This window comes from Centruroides sculpturatus, unplaced genomic scaffold (genome assembly GCF_000671375.1).
Source record: "Centruroides sculpturatus isolate CEXI.00-Female unplaced genomic scaffold, Cexi_2.0 scaffold450, whole genome shotgun sequence".
Taxonomy (NCBI): Eukaryota; Metazoa; Arthropoda; class Arachnida; order Scorpiones; family Buthidae; genus Centruroides; species Centruroides sculpturatus.
In genome coordinates, this window is record NW_019384789.1 from 376,934 (window position 1) to 395,840 (window position 18,907).

General features: G+C 25.6%; 1 protein-coding gene and 1 non-coding gene across 2 annotated transcripts; one reads left to right on the plus strand and one right to left on the minus strand.

Annotated features, from left to right (window-relative positions):
- Positions 1–2,466: 2,466 nt before the first annotated feature.
- Positions 2,467–2,547, minus strand: Trnal-uag. The gene has a single exon. It is a non-coding gene; the product is annotated as a tRNA-Leu (tRNA).
- Positions 2,548–3,362: 815 nt separating this feature from the next.
- Positions 3,363–12,982, plus strand: LOC111629298 (blood vessel epicardial substance-like). The gene is made up of 12 exons (XM_023373183.1): positions 3,363–3,511; positions 4,576–4,870; positions 5,352–5,533; positions 6,181–6,311; positions 7,144–7,245; positions 7,731–8,053; positions 8,535–8,716; positions 9,364–9,494; positions 11,751–11,859; positions 12,121–12,273; positions 12,352–12,571; positions 12,676–12,982. The coding sequence occupies exons 2-12, from the start codon at positions 4,579–4,581 to the stop codon at positions 12,765–12,767; spliced, it is 1,917 nt and encodes a 638-aa protein (XP_023228951.1). The 5' UTR covers positions 3,363–3,511; positions 4,576–4,578; the 3' UTR covers positions 12,768–12,982.
- Positions 12,983–18,907: the final 5,925 nt, after the last annotated feature.

The following is an 18,907-nucleotide window of genomic DNA, read 5'->3' on the forward strand; positions in this document are numbered from 1 at the left end:
GCAAAATAGAGCACTTATAATTTTTTTATTTATAACACATCTCTAGGAACTTACAATATTTTTTAAAATATTTTAATTTGTGTTTTTCATTTAATATGAAAATTTTCTTTTCTTTCGTTTCTAAATTATTTTTATATTATTTTAAGACGATAATTAAACCAATGTCGTTGACAATTTTTATATAGTTTTTCCATGTTTGACAAATATATTATCCAGCAATAACAGATACAAGTGAGTGGTTCAATTAATACCCGAGAGACAGCTAAACATACAGTTCATCAATATTTTAGGAGCATCAGCATCATCATCACCATTACTGCAATGAACAAAAAATGGGCATGACACTGCTTATACAGAAGGGCGTATTTTATGCTTCTCATATTACTAACAACCAATTTTTGTAAATTAGTTACATTATTAATCATTATTATTTCCCAAATTCAATTTATCTAAGTCGAATGAGAATAAAATTCAATTTTTAATGTATTCTAACAACACTAAAAAATATAAAATAAAAATAAATAAGATCATTTATTTATTTTAAAATAATTTAATTTCAAACACATCTTTGCCAAATTTATTGGAAATAAATTTAGAAGAGAATAAGTCATTTTATTTATTAATTTTTCTTCTTATTAAATTCACCTTTTCAATTTATTCCCTTTCATTTGTCCAGTTAATACCTTTAAGCCAATAGAGGGACACTCCAAACAAATCTCATTACATGGTTAGGAGGTCAAATACAGATAAAAAGCGTGAAAACAGATACATTTTCTAATCAAAAATACTCTTATAAATATATCGATTTTGGCTGAACTAAAGAAATAGCATATTATAATATCATTTACATATAAATTTTTAATACAACATTAAAGTAATATGTTGTTTACGTGTGAATTATATGTTACTTATTTGAAATATAAATTGATAGTTTAAAAAAAAAAATTACATCTGCTGTTAAGAGGAAAAATATAATGAAGTTTACGAGTAAAAAAAAAAATTTAAAAATTATAATAATTTTTTCGCGTTTTCTTCCTCGTATTCTGCGAATTTAAAACGTTCTTAAAAAATTATTACTGCAGACATTAACATAACTGTATTAAAATTTATTATATACTATAAAAACAGGATATGATTATACATTATATTTAACAGCTAGCGCCATCTGATTTTCCATTTCTTCATTAAATTATTTACATATCTTACTTTAAATCTTATTTTATGAAAATGATTTATATATTATATATATAATGATTTCTCGATAACATTACATTAATTGCAGTTACTTGTTTATAGATGAAGACAGTTAATTAAAAGTAAACTCGGATGTAGGTTAATACAAAGAGGATTTGTCATTCCACAGGCTATTCTGTCCTTAAATAAAAAGAAAAGGAAAAAAAAAATTCTTTCCTCCATTTATCAATCACAACATACCTCGGATTGTCCAAATGGCTGGATAACAGGAAACGAATCCCTTTTTCTTAAATAAAAGCTGAACGAAATAAACTTTCTTTCCTAACATCACTTTATTTTTTCTTAAACACTAATCTTAAGTTAACAAGAATCTTTCTATTAAGATTACCCTACTTAAGCAGTAAGCATTACTTTCTGCTCATTATTTATTATGCCACTAAGTTACTATTATGGAACTAATCTAATTCTCAACATTTAATGAACATTATTATAATAAAGAATTGACTTTACAACAGTTTTTCTAATCATAAAAATAAAATGATTTTTACATATTATCGAGCACGAAATACGATTCTGAGAGGATTTTTTTCATTAAATCTAAATTTTATAGATACATATAAAAATCATTGATACTTTCTACGTAAAGTGCGATGATGTTTTATACATCTCAAACAGTTCTAATGCCTATTACGGATCTTTATATGTAAAATTATTCATAATAATAATAATAATAATAATAATAATATATAACTAAAAAATGTAATAAAGAAGCAATTCACGCCTTATATGTTAAATAATGCTGCCATCTGTTGACAAAAAATATTACTTAAAAATAATAAATCTATCGAATATTGCGTTGAATATTAATTTGCGTGCTTATTGAGTATAATAATAATAATTTACATTGCATTAAAAAAAATATGCTTAATAGCGTGTTACAACATAAGCAGACAAGTATGATTCGATTTTTATGTACTTTTCTACATACTGCCATCTATTATCACATTATCCAGCTTTAATTTCGCTTAATTTAATTTGTTTTAATTTTTTAATATAATAATCACTCCATCGTAAACGTAATATATAAAGTAATAATAATTATAATAATAACATTAATCGATTCGTTTCGTGATGCAAATGTATAGAAAGCGTAGAGTAGTTTGAAAATTTTTTATTGTATCGGATAAAATATAAATAAAAATGTACAAAATAAACAAAAAACAGTTGGAAAATAGTAAAAGCACGCGGTGTTAAGCTAATGCAAAACGCATCTGGCAGGGGTGGGATTCGAACCCACGCCTCAATGAGACTGGTGCCTAAAACCAGCGCCTTAGACCGCTCGGCCACCCTACCACATGTTCAGGCATTTTACTATGCAGTTGACAATTGATTTTGTTCAAACAAATTTTTTTTATTTATTTTTTTATTATGCTTTATCACGAAAGATAACGAGGTAATCAGTACAAAATGCGACCTTTACATAGCAGATACGACTAACATATAATTTACACTTTACAATATAAAAAACACCTGAAAATCACTTTTTTTTATTATTCATAGTAAATATACCTATCCAAATTAAATAATTTATAAATACAAAAATTCATCATTTTATAATAAATTAGTTTTAATTTTTATATTTATATTTAATTATATTTTTAAATTAAATAATATTTCTATACAGTTCATATTGTATAAATTATATACTTATTTATTTATTTGTCTATCTAAATATATATGTATGTTATAATATATTTATTAATGAAAATCAAATGCCGTGTTCCTGAATTTAGTTTATAAATTTGTCAACAGATGGAGGAAGAGTATTAATAAAAGCAAATAACTGGTATTTGTACACGTGTACGATGTTGAATTTTTGTACGTAACTAAGTTGTGATACACGCGCAAGTAGAAAATTGTGTAAAATTACAGAAAATGTAGGGAATATTTATTTTAATTGAAAAAATTAATTAATTACAGAAATTAATTATTTTTAATTAATTAGAATTTTCTTTAATTAATTTATATGATATTTCAAGGAAAAATTTGTAACTTTAAAACGTATTATTAACTAATAGAAGCAAGTTTATGTTTGTTAAATTGTAGCGCTCAGAACGGAGTCACCGTTAAAACGGTAGCATTTATATAGAGCACCCAGAACCGTGGGAGGTGAGATGCCGAGGTTGAGTCACTGGCAGTGGACAGCCGGGAGACATGGAGACGAGAGCTGGAGACAGCAGGCTGTCTCCCAAACAATGGAACCTGTCACAGAGAAGATGGAGACCAGTTTAGTTATCCTACCAACATATTAACCAAGGTGAGTGGACATAGGTCCTTTCTACTCGACTTCTTACCACTGATTGTACCCAGTACACGACAATACAAACCTCAGCACGGATCTATAAAGGCTGATTTTTCTCTGACGTAGCCGAGGGATACACAGTGCAAACACAGCACACCACCCATCCACGATACATTACCATCGGAAAATCTCGTTTATGTATGCAAAAATTATAACTTCTTTGGTCTATTTCGCCTATTACGATATGTTCTCGCTTATATGTTATGAAACTTATGTGTAATACGTGTGTGGGTAGTCGATAGTTATTTTATCACTATAAGCTTGAATTATTCGTGGATTTGGGATGCTGGCATACGAATCTATAAGCGTGTCTGGCTGAACAAAGAGAACAATGTTCATCTGGAGAACACGTCATCGATAGTGGGGAATCATCTCAGGACAATGTCCTGGAATTTATTCATCCTAAAACATTATTATGCTTATTATTTATTCCTTATACATTTCATAACTGGATTATTAAGTACTTATTTATAAAGGGTAAATTTATATTTTATTTAATTCTATAAGCATTATTTTTAATAATTTAATTTTAACGATATTAAATGTTATTTTATAATTTAAAATAATTTATAGAAGATAATTAATTGGAATTTTTTTTATCGTATTATATTGCAATTTTAATATTGATATCTTAATAAGATTTTTACATAGAATCATAAGTTAGTTTACGTTTTTCCATTTAAAAAAAAATTAAAAATTGAGCAAATTAAATGTTATATTTAATTTTTTAATTTAATTCCGTTCAAATTAAATATTTTGGCTTTATAATGTATAAAACTAAAATCTATTGGTGGTAATTTTATTTTGTCTTTTCTGGTTATGTAATTGAATTTAATTGATGAAAATTAATTATAAATATTAAGTGTTAGTTTGAAATTTGAGTAGCTTTAAAAACGAACATATTTAATCATTGATATAAATTAAAATTAGGCTATAGAAGATATCGAAAAGTTGATCTTGAATCCTCAAATGTTATAATTTAATTGTTAAGTTTAATGAAAACTCATATCCTCTTTCAGGTGATGGCTTTGTCACCATGGCGACGGTCACTTCTATTCGATATCGGGGAGGTGGAAGAGAGTAACACAACAGACGAAACCAACTCTTCTCTGTTCGCCAACTTTACCATTAATTTCGCTCCAGACAACAATGTGCCGTTTAACAGTACCATCGATATTAAGGCATCACCTTGTCTCACCTGGCAACAACCACAACACGTCCTTTTCCAATTAGCTAATATTTTCTTTTGTATTTCCTATCTGGCACCCAATGGAACTTATGGTATCCTATTTATGCATGGACTTTTGATTATAGGTAAGATATAAAAACCCTTTATTAAAATTATAACAAAAGTACCTGCGTTTTCAAACACCTGTCTGTAGTTTGAAAGTGAGTCAGCTATAACAGGTGTGTCGGGTAATGCACATCCAGGTGTTTGTAGTGGGTCAATGACTCCTAACTGATATCATATAATGTATGTATAGTATCTATGGAAACAGGTACGTATTTTATTAGTGTTCTATCGATTTTATATCTATGCTTACTACTGGTGTGAATGCATTATTTGTACGGTATCATTATCTTAACGTGGAAGTAAATAGAAATTTAAAAATTTTACAGGTAATTAAGTTAGTCCCTATGTACTGTACCTGGTTAAATTATAATAATATAAAACGAATTTGTATAAAATTACTTATATATATAATATAGCTATAAGTACAAAGCTATTTTAATAAAATAGAAATATTATAAGCTTGTCGCCTAACTATATAAGATATATGCTTTTAATTTTCAGGTTTTTTGGTATTTTCAACGTGGGCCTGGAACATTATTTGTGCACCCGACGTCTTTATATGGAACTTTTGTTTTATGTTACTAAATATGGGACAGGCTTTGTATCTCCTTTACACTTTACGACAGATTAAACTACCCCCCGAGTTAGAGGATGTTTATCTAACTATGTTTCAGCCTCTTCAAGTAAGAATATTTCACTACTAATTTAATATGATAATATAAAACAGTTTATTTTTATTGGATTTTAACACTTTTCTTTCATGAAAAACTATTAAAAAATTATAAATCATAAAAAATTAAAACTGAAATGTAAATTCTGTCACCTATAGTAACTACTAAGCGATACAAATACCAATCTCGAGTACTAAGAACTACGTCGATAAAGATATGATTTTTAACTAAAATTATCATATTTATAATCGAAAAAACGAATAAAATATTCGTAATAAATGCAGAAATTATATATTTTAAATATTTTTAGAATTTTTTAATGATATTAACGTTTGAATATCCAATTTATATTCAGAACACGATCGTGACAATAAATCATTACTTGACATAAATTTCTGACTTAACTTTTCTTTAGTTTATTGGAAATAATTTATAATTTATAAGTTAGATATATAATATTTTCTTTATAATAATATTACGTAGTTTTATGCATTAATTATTACTAAAACCATAAAAGTTTCTAGAACATAATCAAAATGACATTAAACTAGATATTAAGCATTGGATTAAAGTAGGAATTTAATTACTTCACGTATATGAATTAAACTTACTTATATATATATATAACTTTTATTTTAATATTTCAATTTAATTTTTAGGTATCCCGTTTGCTGTTTAAGAAATTAGTCAGTTTAGAATACGGACAAGTTTTATCACTTCATGCTGGAGAAGCTTACGCTATGCAAAATCTTACCAGAACGGATCGACTTGGATTATTGTTATCAGGAAAGTAAGCTAATAAAATTATAACATTTTAAATACTTTTTAAACAATACTTTTAAAAGTTTTTTCTAATGTAAATTTTAATATATTTTTTTATCTTTTTCGATATGTATATCGGTACGTAATGTTATTGTACAAATGAAAAAACATGATATTGGAAGAGAGCCAAATAAAACTAAATTCCTAACAACCGTAATTTACGACATTTTGGCATTTCCTATATATTAAATATTCGATAAACATATACGGTTATTTTCAATCTGAAATATGCTTTTATATGTGTATGTATATATAGGAAAATTTTACTGATATTACACAGTATTTGATCTAATAAAATTGCATTCATTTCGGTTGATGTATATTAATGATAGAGTTTGTTGTTATTTAAGTAAAATAGAAAAATTTCGATATAAGAAAAACTTCCAAGGTCTCTTTTTTAAGAATGCTTTTTAACTTAATTTGTTTCCCATTGAGAAAATTGAACAAAAATGCGACGTCTGCAACTATAAAATTTCAAAAGTAAAACAGCGGTTTGTACATCACAAAACATAAAAAATAAAGATAAGAACAGTTGTAAAGTAATAGCGATAGGGTAAGTGTTGGAAAACATCCAGATCATTCTGTTGTCTTTATGGAAGATAATTCTTAAAAGAACAACATGCGCTATTACAGGAATGCCAAAATAACTTTATTTTTAAAAATATCCATCTTAACTAAACAACATTTAAGAGAATAAACAGAAATTATCAATACACCGAAACGAATAAATCAATACGTTTATATTCTAAATGATGTGTAAACATATTTATCATCTTAACAAATTTTATTGGTTATTTCAGAGTTAATGTCATAACGGATCATCACTTTTTACATCATATTCATCCAAAAGAATTTTTAGATTCACCAGAATTTGAGTCGAGTAAATCAGGAGGAGATGATAAGCATTATTTTTAATAATTTAATTTTAACGATATTAAATGTTATTTTATAATTTAAAATAATTTATAGAAGATAATTAATTGGAATTTTTTTTATCGTATTATATTGCAATTTTAATATTGATATCTTAATAAGATTTTTACATAGAATCATAAGTTAGTTTACGTTTTTCCATTTAAAAAAAAATTAAAAATTGAGCAAATTAAATGTTATATTTAATTTTTTAATTTAATTCCGTTCAAATTAAATATTTTGGCTTTATAATGTATAAAACTAAAATCTATTGGTGGTAATTTTATTTTGTCTTTTCTGGTTATGTAATTGAATTTAATTGATGAAAATTAATTATAAATATTAAGTGTTAGTTTGAAATTTGAGTAGCTTTAAAAACGAACATATTTAATCATTGATATAAATTAAAATTAGGGTATAGAAGATATCGAAAAGTTGATCTTGAATCCTCAAATGTTATAATTTAATTGTTAAGTTTAATGAAAACTCATATCCTCTTTCAGGTGATGGCTTTGTCACCATGGCGACGGTCACTTCTATTCGATATCGGGGAGGTGGAAGAGAGTAACACAACAGACGAAACCAACTCTTCTCTGTTCGCCAACTTTACCATTAATTTCGCTCCAGACAACAATGTGCCGTTTAACAGTACCATCGATATTAAGGCATCACCTTGTCTCACCTGGCAACAACCACAACACGTCCTTTTCCAATTAGCTAATATTTTCTTTTGTATTTCCTATCTGGCACCCAATGGAACTTATGGTATCCTATTTATGCATGGACTTTTGATTATAGGTAAGATATAAAAACCCTTTATTAAAATTATAACAAAAGTACCTGCGTTTTCAAACACCTGTCTGTAGTTTGAAAGTGAGTCAGCTATAACAGGTGTGTCGGGTAATGCACATCCAGGTGTTTGTAGTGGGTCAATGACTCCTAACTGATATCATATAATGTATGTATAGTATCTATGGAAACAGGTACGTATTTTATTAGTGTTCTATCGATTTTATATCTATGCTTACTACTGGTGTGAATGCATTATTTGTACGGTATCATTATCTTAACGTGGAAGTAAATAGAAATTTAAAAATTTTACAGGTAATTAAGTTAGTCCCTATGTACTGTACCTGGTTAAATTATAATAATATAAAACGAATTTGTATAAAATTACTTATATATATAATATAGCTATAAGTACAAAGCTATTTTAATAAAATAGAAATATTATAAGCTTGTCGCCTAACTATATAAGATATATGCTTTTAATTTTCAGGTTTTTTGGTATTTTCAACGTGGGCCTGGAACATTATTTGTGCACCCGACGTCTTTATATGGAACTTTTGTTTTATGTTACTAAATATGGGACAGGCTTTGTATCTCCTTTACACTTTACGACAGATTAAACTACCCCCCGAGTTAGAGGATGTTTATCTAACTATGTTTCAGCCTCTTCAAGTAAGAATATTTCACTACTAATTTAATATGATAATATAAAACAGTTTATTTTTATTGGATTTTAACACTTTTCTTTCATGAAAAACTATTAAAAAATTATAAATCATAAAAAATTAAAACTGAAATGTAAATTCTGTCACCTATAGTAACTACTAAGCGATACAAATACCAATCTCGAGTACTAAGAACTACGTCGATAAAGATATGATTTTTAACTAAAATTATCATATTTATAATCGAAAAAACGAATAAAATATTCGTAATAAATGCAGAAATTATATATTTTAAATATTTTTAGAATTTTTTAATGATATTAACGTTTGAATATCCAATTTATATTCAGAACACGATCGTGACAATAAATCATTACTTGACATAAATTTCTGACTTAACTTTTCTTTAGTTTATTGGAAATAATTTATAATTTATAAGTTAGATATATAATATTTTCTTTATAATAATATTACGTAGTTTTATGCATTAATTATTACTAAAACCATAAAAGTTTCTAGAACATAATCAAAATGACATTAAACTAGATATTAAGCATTGGATTAAAGTAGGAATTTAATTACTTCACGTATATGAATTAAACTTACTTATATATATATATAACTTTTATTTTAATATTTCAATTTAATTTTTAGGTATCCCGTTTGCTGTTTAAGAAATTAGTCAGTTTAGAATACGGACAAGTTTTATCACTTCATGCTGGAGAAGCTTACGCTATGCAAAATCTTACCAGAACGGATCGACTTGGATTATTGTTATCAGGAAAGTAAGCTAATAAAATTATAACATTTTAAATACTTTTTAAACAATACTTTTAAAAGTTTTTTCTAATGTAAATTTTAATATATTTTTTTATCTTTTTCGATATGTATATCGGTACGTAATGTTATTGTACAAATGAAAAAACATGATATTGGAAGAGAGCCAAATAAAACTAAATTCCTAACAACCGTAATTTACGACATTTTGGCATTTCCTATATATTAAATATTCGATAAACATATACGGTTATTTTCAATCTGAAATATGCTTTTATATGTGTATGTATATATAGGAAAATTTTACTGATATTACACAGTATTTGATCTAATAAAATTGCATTCATTTCGGTTGATGTATATTAATGATAGAGTTTGTTGTTATTTAAGTAAAATAGAAAAATTTCGATATAAGAAAAACTTCCAAGGTCTCTTTTTTAAGAATGCTTTTTAACTTAATTTGTTTCCCATTGAGAAAATTGAACAAAAATGCGACGTCTGCAACTATAAAATTTCAAAAGTAAAACAGCGGTTTGTACATCACAAAACATAAAAAATAAAGATAAGAACAGTTGTAAAGTAATAGCGATAGGGTAAGTGTTGGAAAACATCCAGATCATTCTGTTGTCTTTATGGAAGATAATTCTTAAAAGAACAACATGCGCTATTACAGGAATGCCAAAATAACTTTATTTTTAAAAATATCCATCTTAACTAAACAACATTTAAGAGAATAAACAGAAATTATCAATACACCGAAACGAATAAATCAATACGTTTATATTCTAAATGATGTGTAAACATATTTATCATCTTAACAAATTTTATTGGTTATTTCAGAGTTAATGTCATAACGGATCATCACTTTTTACATCATATTCANTATTGAACGTAGACTTTAGTTATATATGATGTCATTGTGAAGTGGAGTGATGTGTCTATGTTTATATTTAATGCAAAGAAACGGCTAACCAATGGCCGGGCAAGGTGCAAACTAGGAGCTTAGCTTCAACGAAATTTTGGCTCAATATCTAGTGGCGTATATGTTCATGTGTTTAGAATAGTATTTAGATAAAGAATAACTGAAGCATGAAAGTTATCACATTCCATAAACTCATTTACGCTTTGATAATGTGCTTCGTTCTTTTATTAGTTACATTTTAAGTTATGTTTATTTAAAACTAATTTTAGTTTTTGGATGTTGATAAAAACCATCTTGGATTAAAAATCATTTAAAAATCAATTTTAAATATACATAAAATGAGGCAGACAAATTCCAATGATAATTAAAGAAAAATCTATCAAATGTATGTTTAAATCTCGAATATATATACTTGTATATCTTGATATGGCTTCCTATATTCCTCAACGTTAACACAATATATGTAATATTTATGTTCCGAGATACAGTAATTATTTTGTACTGTACGTATTAATTGTTTGATAATTGTATTATCTACAATATATTTCATATAAAAAATAAATATTTAAAAACGAAAATTATCTGTTTATTTGATTCATTAAAATATTTTCAAATTTTACGAAAATATTTACCATTTATAATTTAATTTATTTAATAAATTATAACAGTTATATTTAATTAAATGATATAATTAACAGTAGTAAAGCTAATTTTGACGTTACACTTTATTAACTATAAACTCGTATCTCGTAAAGTTTTGTAAAATCATAAATTCATATTTAATGCAAATAAACATTGAGAATATAAATCATTTTATATTATATTAAATATCATAGATAATTAATAAAATTTGATTTAATTCTCAAATACGATTAGGTTAAAAATGCTGAGTAAATATTGTTTAATATTAATATAAGTATTTATTGAATAAATCTCTCAATAACATTATTGAAAATTGAAACGATTTCCCTGTGATTTCTGTCTCTTACAATATAAACAAATTATTTTATTGTAAAAAAATCTAGAAGTAAATTTACAGTGATCGATATATTGGAATACAATACGTGAATTGCTATCCAAATATGTATTATTTACATTTAAATTTAACTTTAAGAAATTNATTCTGTTGTCTTTATGGAAGATAATTCTTAAAAGAACAACATGCGCTATTACAGGAATGCCAAAATAACTTTATTTTTAAAAATATCCATCTTAACTAAACAACATTTAAGAGAATAAACAGAAATTATCAATACACCGAAACGAATAAATCAATACGTTTATATTCTAAATGATGTGTAAACATATTTATCATCTTAACAAATTTTATTGGTTATTTCAGAGTTAATGTCATAACGGATCATCACTTTTTACATCATATTCATCCAAAAGAATTTTTAGATTCACCAGAATTTGAGTCGAGTAAATCAGGAGGAGATGATAAGTTCAAGGTTTTATATTTTAATATTTATATAAGAATTAGATGAGGTATATCAAGCTTTGTATTCTTACGATTACATTATTTTCAATTTTTTTCTGGCTTTGATCATTAATTTGTATGCTTAATTATTTTATTTTATTTTATTTTTTTAAAATATTTCGGAGATAACATGATGATGAATTAGCATTATGTTTTATATAATAAGTATAAATTTGAAATTTATGCAAATAATATTCTCTAATAGTGTGAAATTTTTATTGTATTATTTCAGGTGTCCATTATCGCTGCTACTTCTTGCCGATATATATTTTGGCAGAGGCAAAATCTTGAGTATTTACTTATCAAAGAAACGTATTTGGCTAGTGTACTTTCAGTTCTTTTAGCGCGTGATATAACAACAAAATTATATGCAATGAATAACAAGGTAAGCTGATTATTAATCCTGACAACAACTATTATGAAACCTTAGTATTATTTTTCAACGATAATTTTCATTCACTAGATAATAACAGAGAAAGGTTCTCATCTAGATATCCGTTTACCTAGTATTACCAGTTCCATCACGTCACACGCAACTCAGGACGGTCAGGATTCTCAGACACCTTTTAGGAGTATGAGAAGCAAAAGTTCACATTGTAATAGCTTAAGCCATAATAGTTATGGGCACATATCTGTCTATCCTTATCAGGGAATCTATAGAGAAAATGAAGGAATGGATTCCGGTAAGCGTTTTAAAATTATGTATTAATAATGCACCTATATAGAATGTAAGAAAAGATAACATAATAAATGAGTTATATGTATATATTTTGTTATAATTATTAAGTCTTTGGAAGCAAAGAACATCTTGTGCCAGTGCCAGTTATAAATGAGATGCCTAAAAAGAAATGTCCATCTGATGAGGAGTTAGAGGAATGAAAATCCTGCAAATCCTCAAGATATTTAATAATTCAAAACCTTCCTTATGTCAAGATGTCTGCCAATTATAAATAAATATATATATATACACACATACATATATATACGTTCCATATGAAAACAACGAGATTTTTCAACGAATTTCAATATTATTTTTAATATATATATAATATATTTACGTAATTTTATTTTATAAAATCGGATTATATTTAAAAAATACAAATTTTATTAATGTTAAATTAAAATTTAATATAATGTTTTTTCCATTAAGTAAATTTTAATAACTATATTTGTCCTTCTTTAAATATCACTTTCTTAAATGAAAAAAAAATTTTAATAATATAAACTTCAACAATAAATAAAATACGTTTCATTACTTCCATGTTGATATTCCTAAATATAAAATTAATAAAAGAAAATCCAATTTTCTAAATTCCATTATAAACTTAATTAATTTTGAAATAGGAAACTGAATTTTTAGATCTGCTTTTAATGCGCTTATTAATTAAAATTTATTTGAATAATTTATATTATTTATAAGCTTATAAAAATTCTGAAATGCCGACTTTCCATATAAAATTAAATTGAAAATTAAATCTGAAAAATAGATAAAATTATTAATGAAACTAAGCTGTCAACTATTTAAAAAAAATAAAGTATATATTCTTTATATAAAATTGTATTGAACGTAGACTTTAGTTATATATGATGTCATTGTGAAGTGGAGTGATGTGTCTATGTTTATATTTAATGCAAAGAAACGGCTAACCAATGGCCGGGCAAGGTGCAAACTAGGAGCTTAGCTTCAACGAAATTTTGGCTCAATATCTAGTGGCGTATATGTTCATGTGTTTAGAATAGTATTTAGATAAAGAATAACTGAAGCATGAAAGTTATCACATTCCATAAACTCATTTACGCTTTGATAATGAGCTTCGTTCTTTTATTAGTTACATTTTAAGTTATGTTTATTTAAAATTAATTTTAGTTTTTGGATGTTGATAAAAACCATCTTGGATTAAAAATCATTTAAAAATCAATTTTAAATATACATAAAATGAGGCAGACAAATTCCAATGATAATTAAAGAAAAATCTATCAAATGTATGTTTAAATCTCGAATATATACACTTGTATATCTTGATATGGCTTCCTATATTCCTCAACGTTAACACAATATATGTAATATTTATGTTCCGAGATACAGTAATTATTTTGTACTGTACGTATTAATTGTTTGATAATTGTATTATCTACAATATATTTCATATAAAAAATAAATATTTAAAAACGAAAATTATCTGTTTATTTGATTCATTAAAATATTTTCAAATTTTACGAAAATATTTACCATTTATAATTTAATTTATTTAATAAATTATAACAGTTATATTTAATTAAATGATATAATTAACAGTAGTAAAGCTAATTTTGACGTTACACTTTATTAACTATAAACTCGTATCTCGTAAAGTTTTGTAAAATCATAAATTCATATTTAATGCAAATAAACATTGAGAATATAAATCATTTTATATTATATTAAATATCATAGATAATTAATAAAATTTGATTTAATTCTCAAATACGATTAGGTTAAAAATGCTGAGTAAATATTGTTTAATATTAATATAAGTATTTATTGAATAAATCTCTCAATAACATTATTGAAAATTGAAACGATTTCCCTGTGATTTCTGTCTCTTACAATATAAACAAATTATTTTATTGTAAAAAAATCTAGAAGTAAATTTACAGTGATCGATATATTGGAATACAATACGTGAATTGCTATCCAAATATGTATTATTTACATTTAAATTTAACTGTAAGAAATTTAAATATTTATATTTTAAATGTATGTAATCAGAAGATTTGGAATTAAATAAATAAATGAATCATTTGAATTATAATATATAAATATACAATGATAGAAGTTTTCTATAACATATAATAAGGTAATATGATTTATTTAATGATTTAATTTTATAAAAAGTATTTATGGCTTAAATATGACAAGAAGATTTATATAAATAGAATTCTGAAAGGAATTATGTATAGAAATTTACTGTGAATGTGCATCAGACGGAAATTAATTGTTCATCTTTTTCAGTAGAAAAACAAAAACATTTTCAATCTAAGTTACATTTGACAGTAGTTAGTTTGATGCATAATATCGGAACACGAACACCATTACAGAATATCATTTTAGCATCTTTGATATATAAATAATACGCTTGATAAAACAAAACAATTGCACGGTTTCATATAAAAACCCATCAACGATTTGGCAGCTAGAAACTTATAGTCTAACCTATATTTATCGGCACGTGGAGTGTGAAAACAGCTCTGTTTCCTGGTCTCCAATATCGATTCCTTGGTTTAAATGTCACTGCAACCCGGGGGCTGTGAAAGGCTAAAGGAAGAACACATTGCTACCCCTCAGACAAAACTAATGGTTAGGCAACTGGGGAAACTCCCTCTCTCTCGTATCATTCAATGGCTAGATGAAGGGTGAGCAACACAGATCCCTTCAATGAGTCCCTCGCGATAAATGAGTAACAGAGGTTACGTAAAATGTAGATGACGCATAGTTTTATTATTTCTAACAAAGATAATGACGTCACTTGCTTTTATTACTTCTCCTGTACGAAAACTTAGATTTGGACGTAAAAACGAATTAATGACAACAAAAATTGTTGCCTTAAAATTAATTCTCTCAATATATTAATATATAAATTAATTTTTAACATTGAAAATTTTTCGCTGTTAGAATTATTAATTATAACAATAAATAACTTCCCATCATGATAATTTAAATTTAATTTGATTGATTTATTCAAATTTATATAAATTCATAATTTATAATAGAATTTTCTATTATATACACAAATTAGTGTATACTTAAAATTTTGAAATATTTACTTTTCAGTGTTATTATTTATTAATGAATTTGATAATAAAAAATAAAATAAAATAATTTTAAAAGTTTAAATTATATTTTCAGAATTTTATAAATCTTTTTAAGAGAAAACTTTACAGATATCAGTAAATCAAGTTTAGTTCTTCAAAGGAAAAAGTTTCTGTAGTCATGTCATCCTCCTGTAAATGTTATTTCACTGCAATATACAACACTACTAAAGAGAAGCTGCATGTTATATCTTTACGATATCAAGTAAAATCTCAACTCTCCAATTTAATAATTAAGGAAGTAATTTAAAAAATTTGTCAAAATGTTCTTTTTCTTATACTTATAAACCTTTATCAGTACTTATTATTTAATTAAGAAGAAAGAATGCATTTTTAAATTCGATAGAAAATTTAGATTTAATTACCGAATAAAGAATCATACAAATTAACGAAAACAAAATTGATTATAATTAATGTTACACATCAGTTAATTTATTGAAAAGAGATATTTTCTAGCACAAATTGTTATCCCAAATCTATAAACATGTCTTTTAATTTGAATTTTAAGTAAGTAGTAAATGATGTTAACACTTAAAATAACGATAATCAATTAAAAATTTAGACATAATTATAATGCAGAGCAAAAAAAAAATTATATTAAATATTTATACAACAGTTTAGTTATATCAAGTGTATATAAAACAAAAATTCTTATTTATTTTTAAAATAGTAAAAATTCAGTTTTACGTTCTATCAAATGGATAGCAACAACTTTATTTAATTTCCTAGAAATGTTTCTTGTTTTTATTCCTGAATCTGGGAAAACACTTTATTATTTTTTTCAAATTCTTTACTAAATTATCTAAATCTTTATTTTCCACTTATTTACAGCGAACACACACACAAAGAAAAAAAATAGTTACAGTCGAGTTCAAAGAATGCATTCTGCTAAATGTTAAACTTAAAATAGCTCAGCCTTATTGAGATAATAGAAACAGACTTTATTGATTTCTGCCACATCTCAATTTTCATAAAATTAGAAAAAGTTTTCCTTCTTTAATTTAAAATTGAACATTTGCAATTGTAATAAACATTTATAGAAATGAATAAATTTTTTCGGAAAAACAAAATAAATAATTTAGTGATCTTTTTATATAATAGACTAATGATAATTTATTTTCTGTGTGATGTGAAATATAATGTTTTTAACTGAAATAAAATCATTTTGTCCAATTTTTTTTTGTTGAATACAATCGTAGCACGTTAAAGGTGTTGCATATAACATCAGTTTTATGTTCCCTTTGGAACTGAAACCCATATTCTCTAATTTCACCACTTGTATAGCTATTATCAAGGGATTTGAATAATAAAACAACCTTAATATATACGCATCTAGAAAATTGAATTTCTGGTTATGATGCATAATACTGTATAAGCTTTTGTATTTGATGGATGTTTTGGTATTTACCATGATCAGGACCACTTCTATTATTACAATACAGAAATAGAACAATAAAAAAAGAAAATTAAATTCTTTCTAATAAAATTAACGACTTCTGTATTAGAATTTCTTGTTTCAATATTAAAATGGCTTTCAAAACATAACAGTAACAGTTAAATAGAAACAAACTTCATATAGTAAGAAGTAACTAAAGATAAGACATTTATTCAAGTAATTTCAATTTAAATTATTTCAATCTGCTAAAAATAGTATTTTTATGTCAAATCTGATACAGGTTTTCAACAGTAAGATTTATATAAATAGAATTCTGAAAGGAATTATGTATAGAAATTTACTGTGAATGTGCATCAGACGGAAATTAATTGTTCATCTTTTTCAGTAGAAAAACAAAAACATTTTCAATCTAAGTTACATTTGACAGTAGTTAGTTTGATGCATAATATCGGAACACGAACACCATTACAGAATATCATTTTAGCATCTTTGATATATAAATAATACGCTTGATAAAACAAAACAATTGCACGGTTTCATATAAAAACCCATCAACGATTTGGCAGCTAGAAACTTATAGTCTAACCTATATTTATCGGCACGTGGAGTGTGAAAACAGCTCTGTTTCCTGGTCTCCAATATCGATTCCTTGGTTTAAATGTCACTGCAACCCGGGGGCTGTGAAAGGCTAAAGGAAGAACACATTGCTACCCCTCAGACAAAACTAATGGTTAGGCAACTGGGGAAACTCCCTCTCTCTCGTATCATTCAATGGCTAGATGAAGGGTGAGCAACACAGATCCCTTCAATGAGTCCCTCGCGATAAATGAGTAACAGAGGTTACGTAAAATGTAGATGACGCATAGTTTTATTATTTCTAACAAAGATAATGACGTCACTTGCTTTTATTACTTCTCCTGTACGAAAACTTAGATTTGGACGTAAAAACGAATTAATGACAACAAAAATTGTTGCCTTAAAATTAATTCTCTCAATATATTAATATATAAATTAATTTTTAACATTGAAAATTTTTCGCTGTTAGAATTATTAATTATAACAATAAATAACTTCCCATCATGATAATTTAAATTTAATTTGATTGATTTATTCAAATTTATATAAATTCATAATTTATAATAGAATTTTCTATTATATACACAAATTAGTGTATACTTAAAATTTTGAAATATTTACTTTTCAGTGTTATTATTTATTAATGAATTTGATAATAAAAAATAAAATAAAATAATTTTAAAAGTTTAAATTATATTTTCAGAATTTTATAAATCTTTTTAAGAGAAAACTTTACAGATATCAGTAAATCAAGTTTAGTTCTTCAAAGGAAAAAGTTTCTGTAGTCATGTCATCCTCCTGTAAATGTTATTTCACTGCAATATACAACACTNAGTCACAAGAAAACCCTCAAGAGTTTTTAGTAATAAATATAAAATATTGATTTAACAATGAAATATAAGGATCTTTCTGTTGTGGTAGTCGTGCAAGTGAAATTTCCTGCCAAGTTTACAGAACCAGGGGAGAAGTTTTTCTCGCTGGACTCTGATATATGTGACATACCAAGGATATTCTGTATGTAAGGTCTAAATAAGATGAAGCGTGATAGCAAGAAAAACTTTATTGATCTAGCCTTTCATATTGAAGTCCTTGAAAACAAGTGTAGTAATATCAGTGTCATCTGATGTTTCACATTAACCTATTACATAGAAATATATTACCCATATTCTGCATTTCCTAACCATTATAAATCATAATT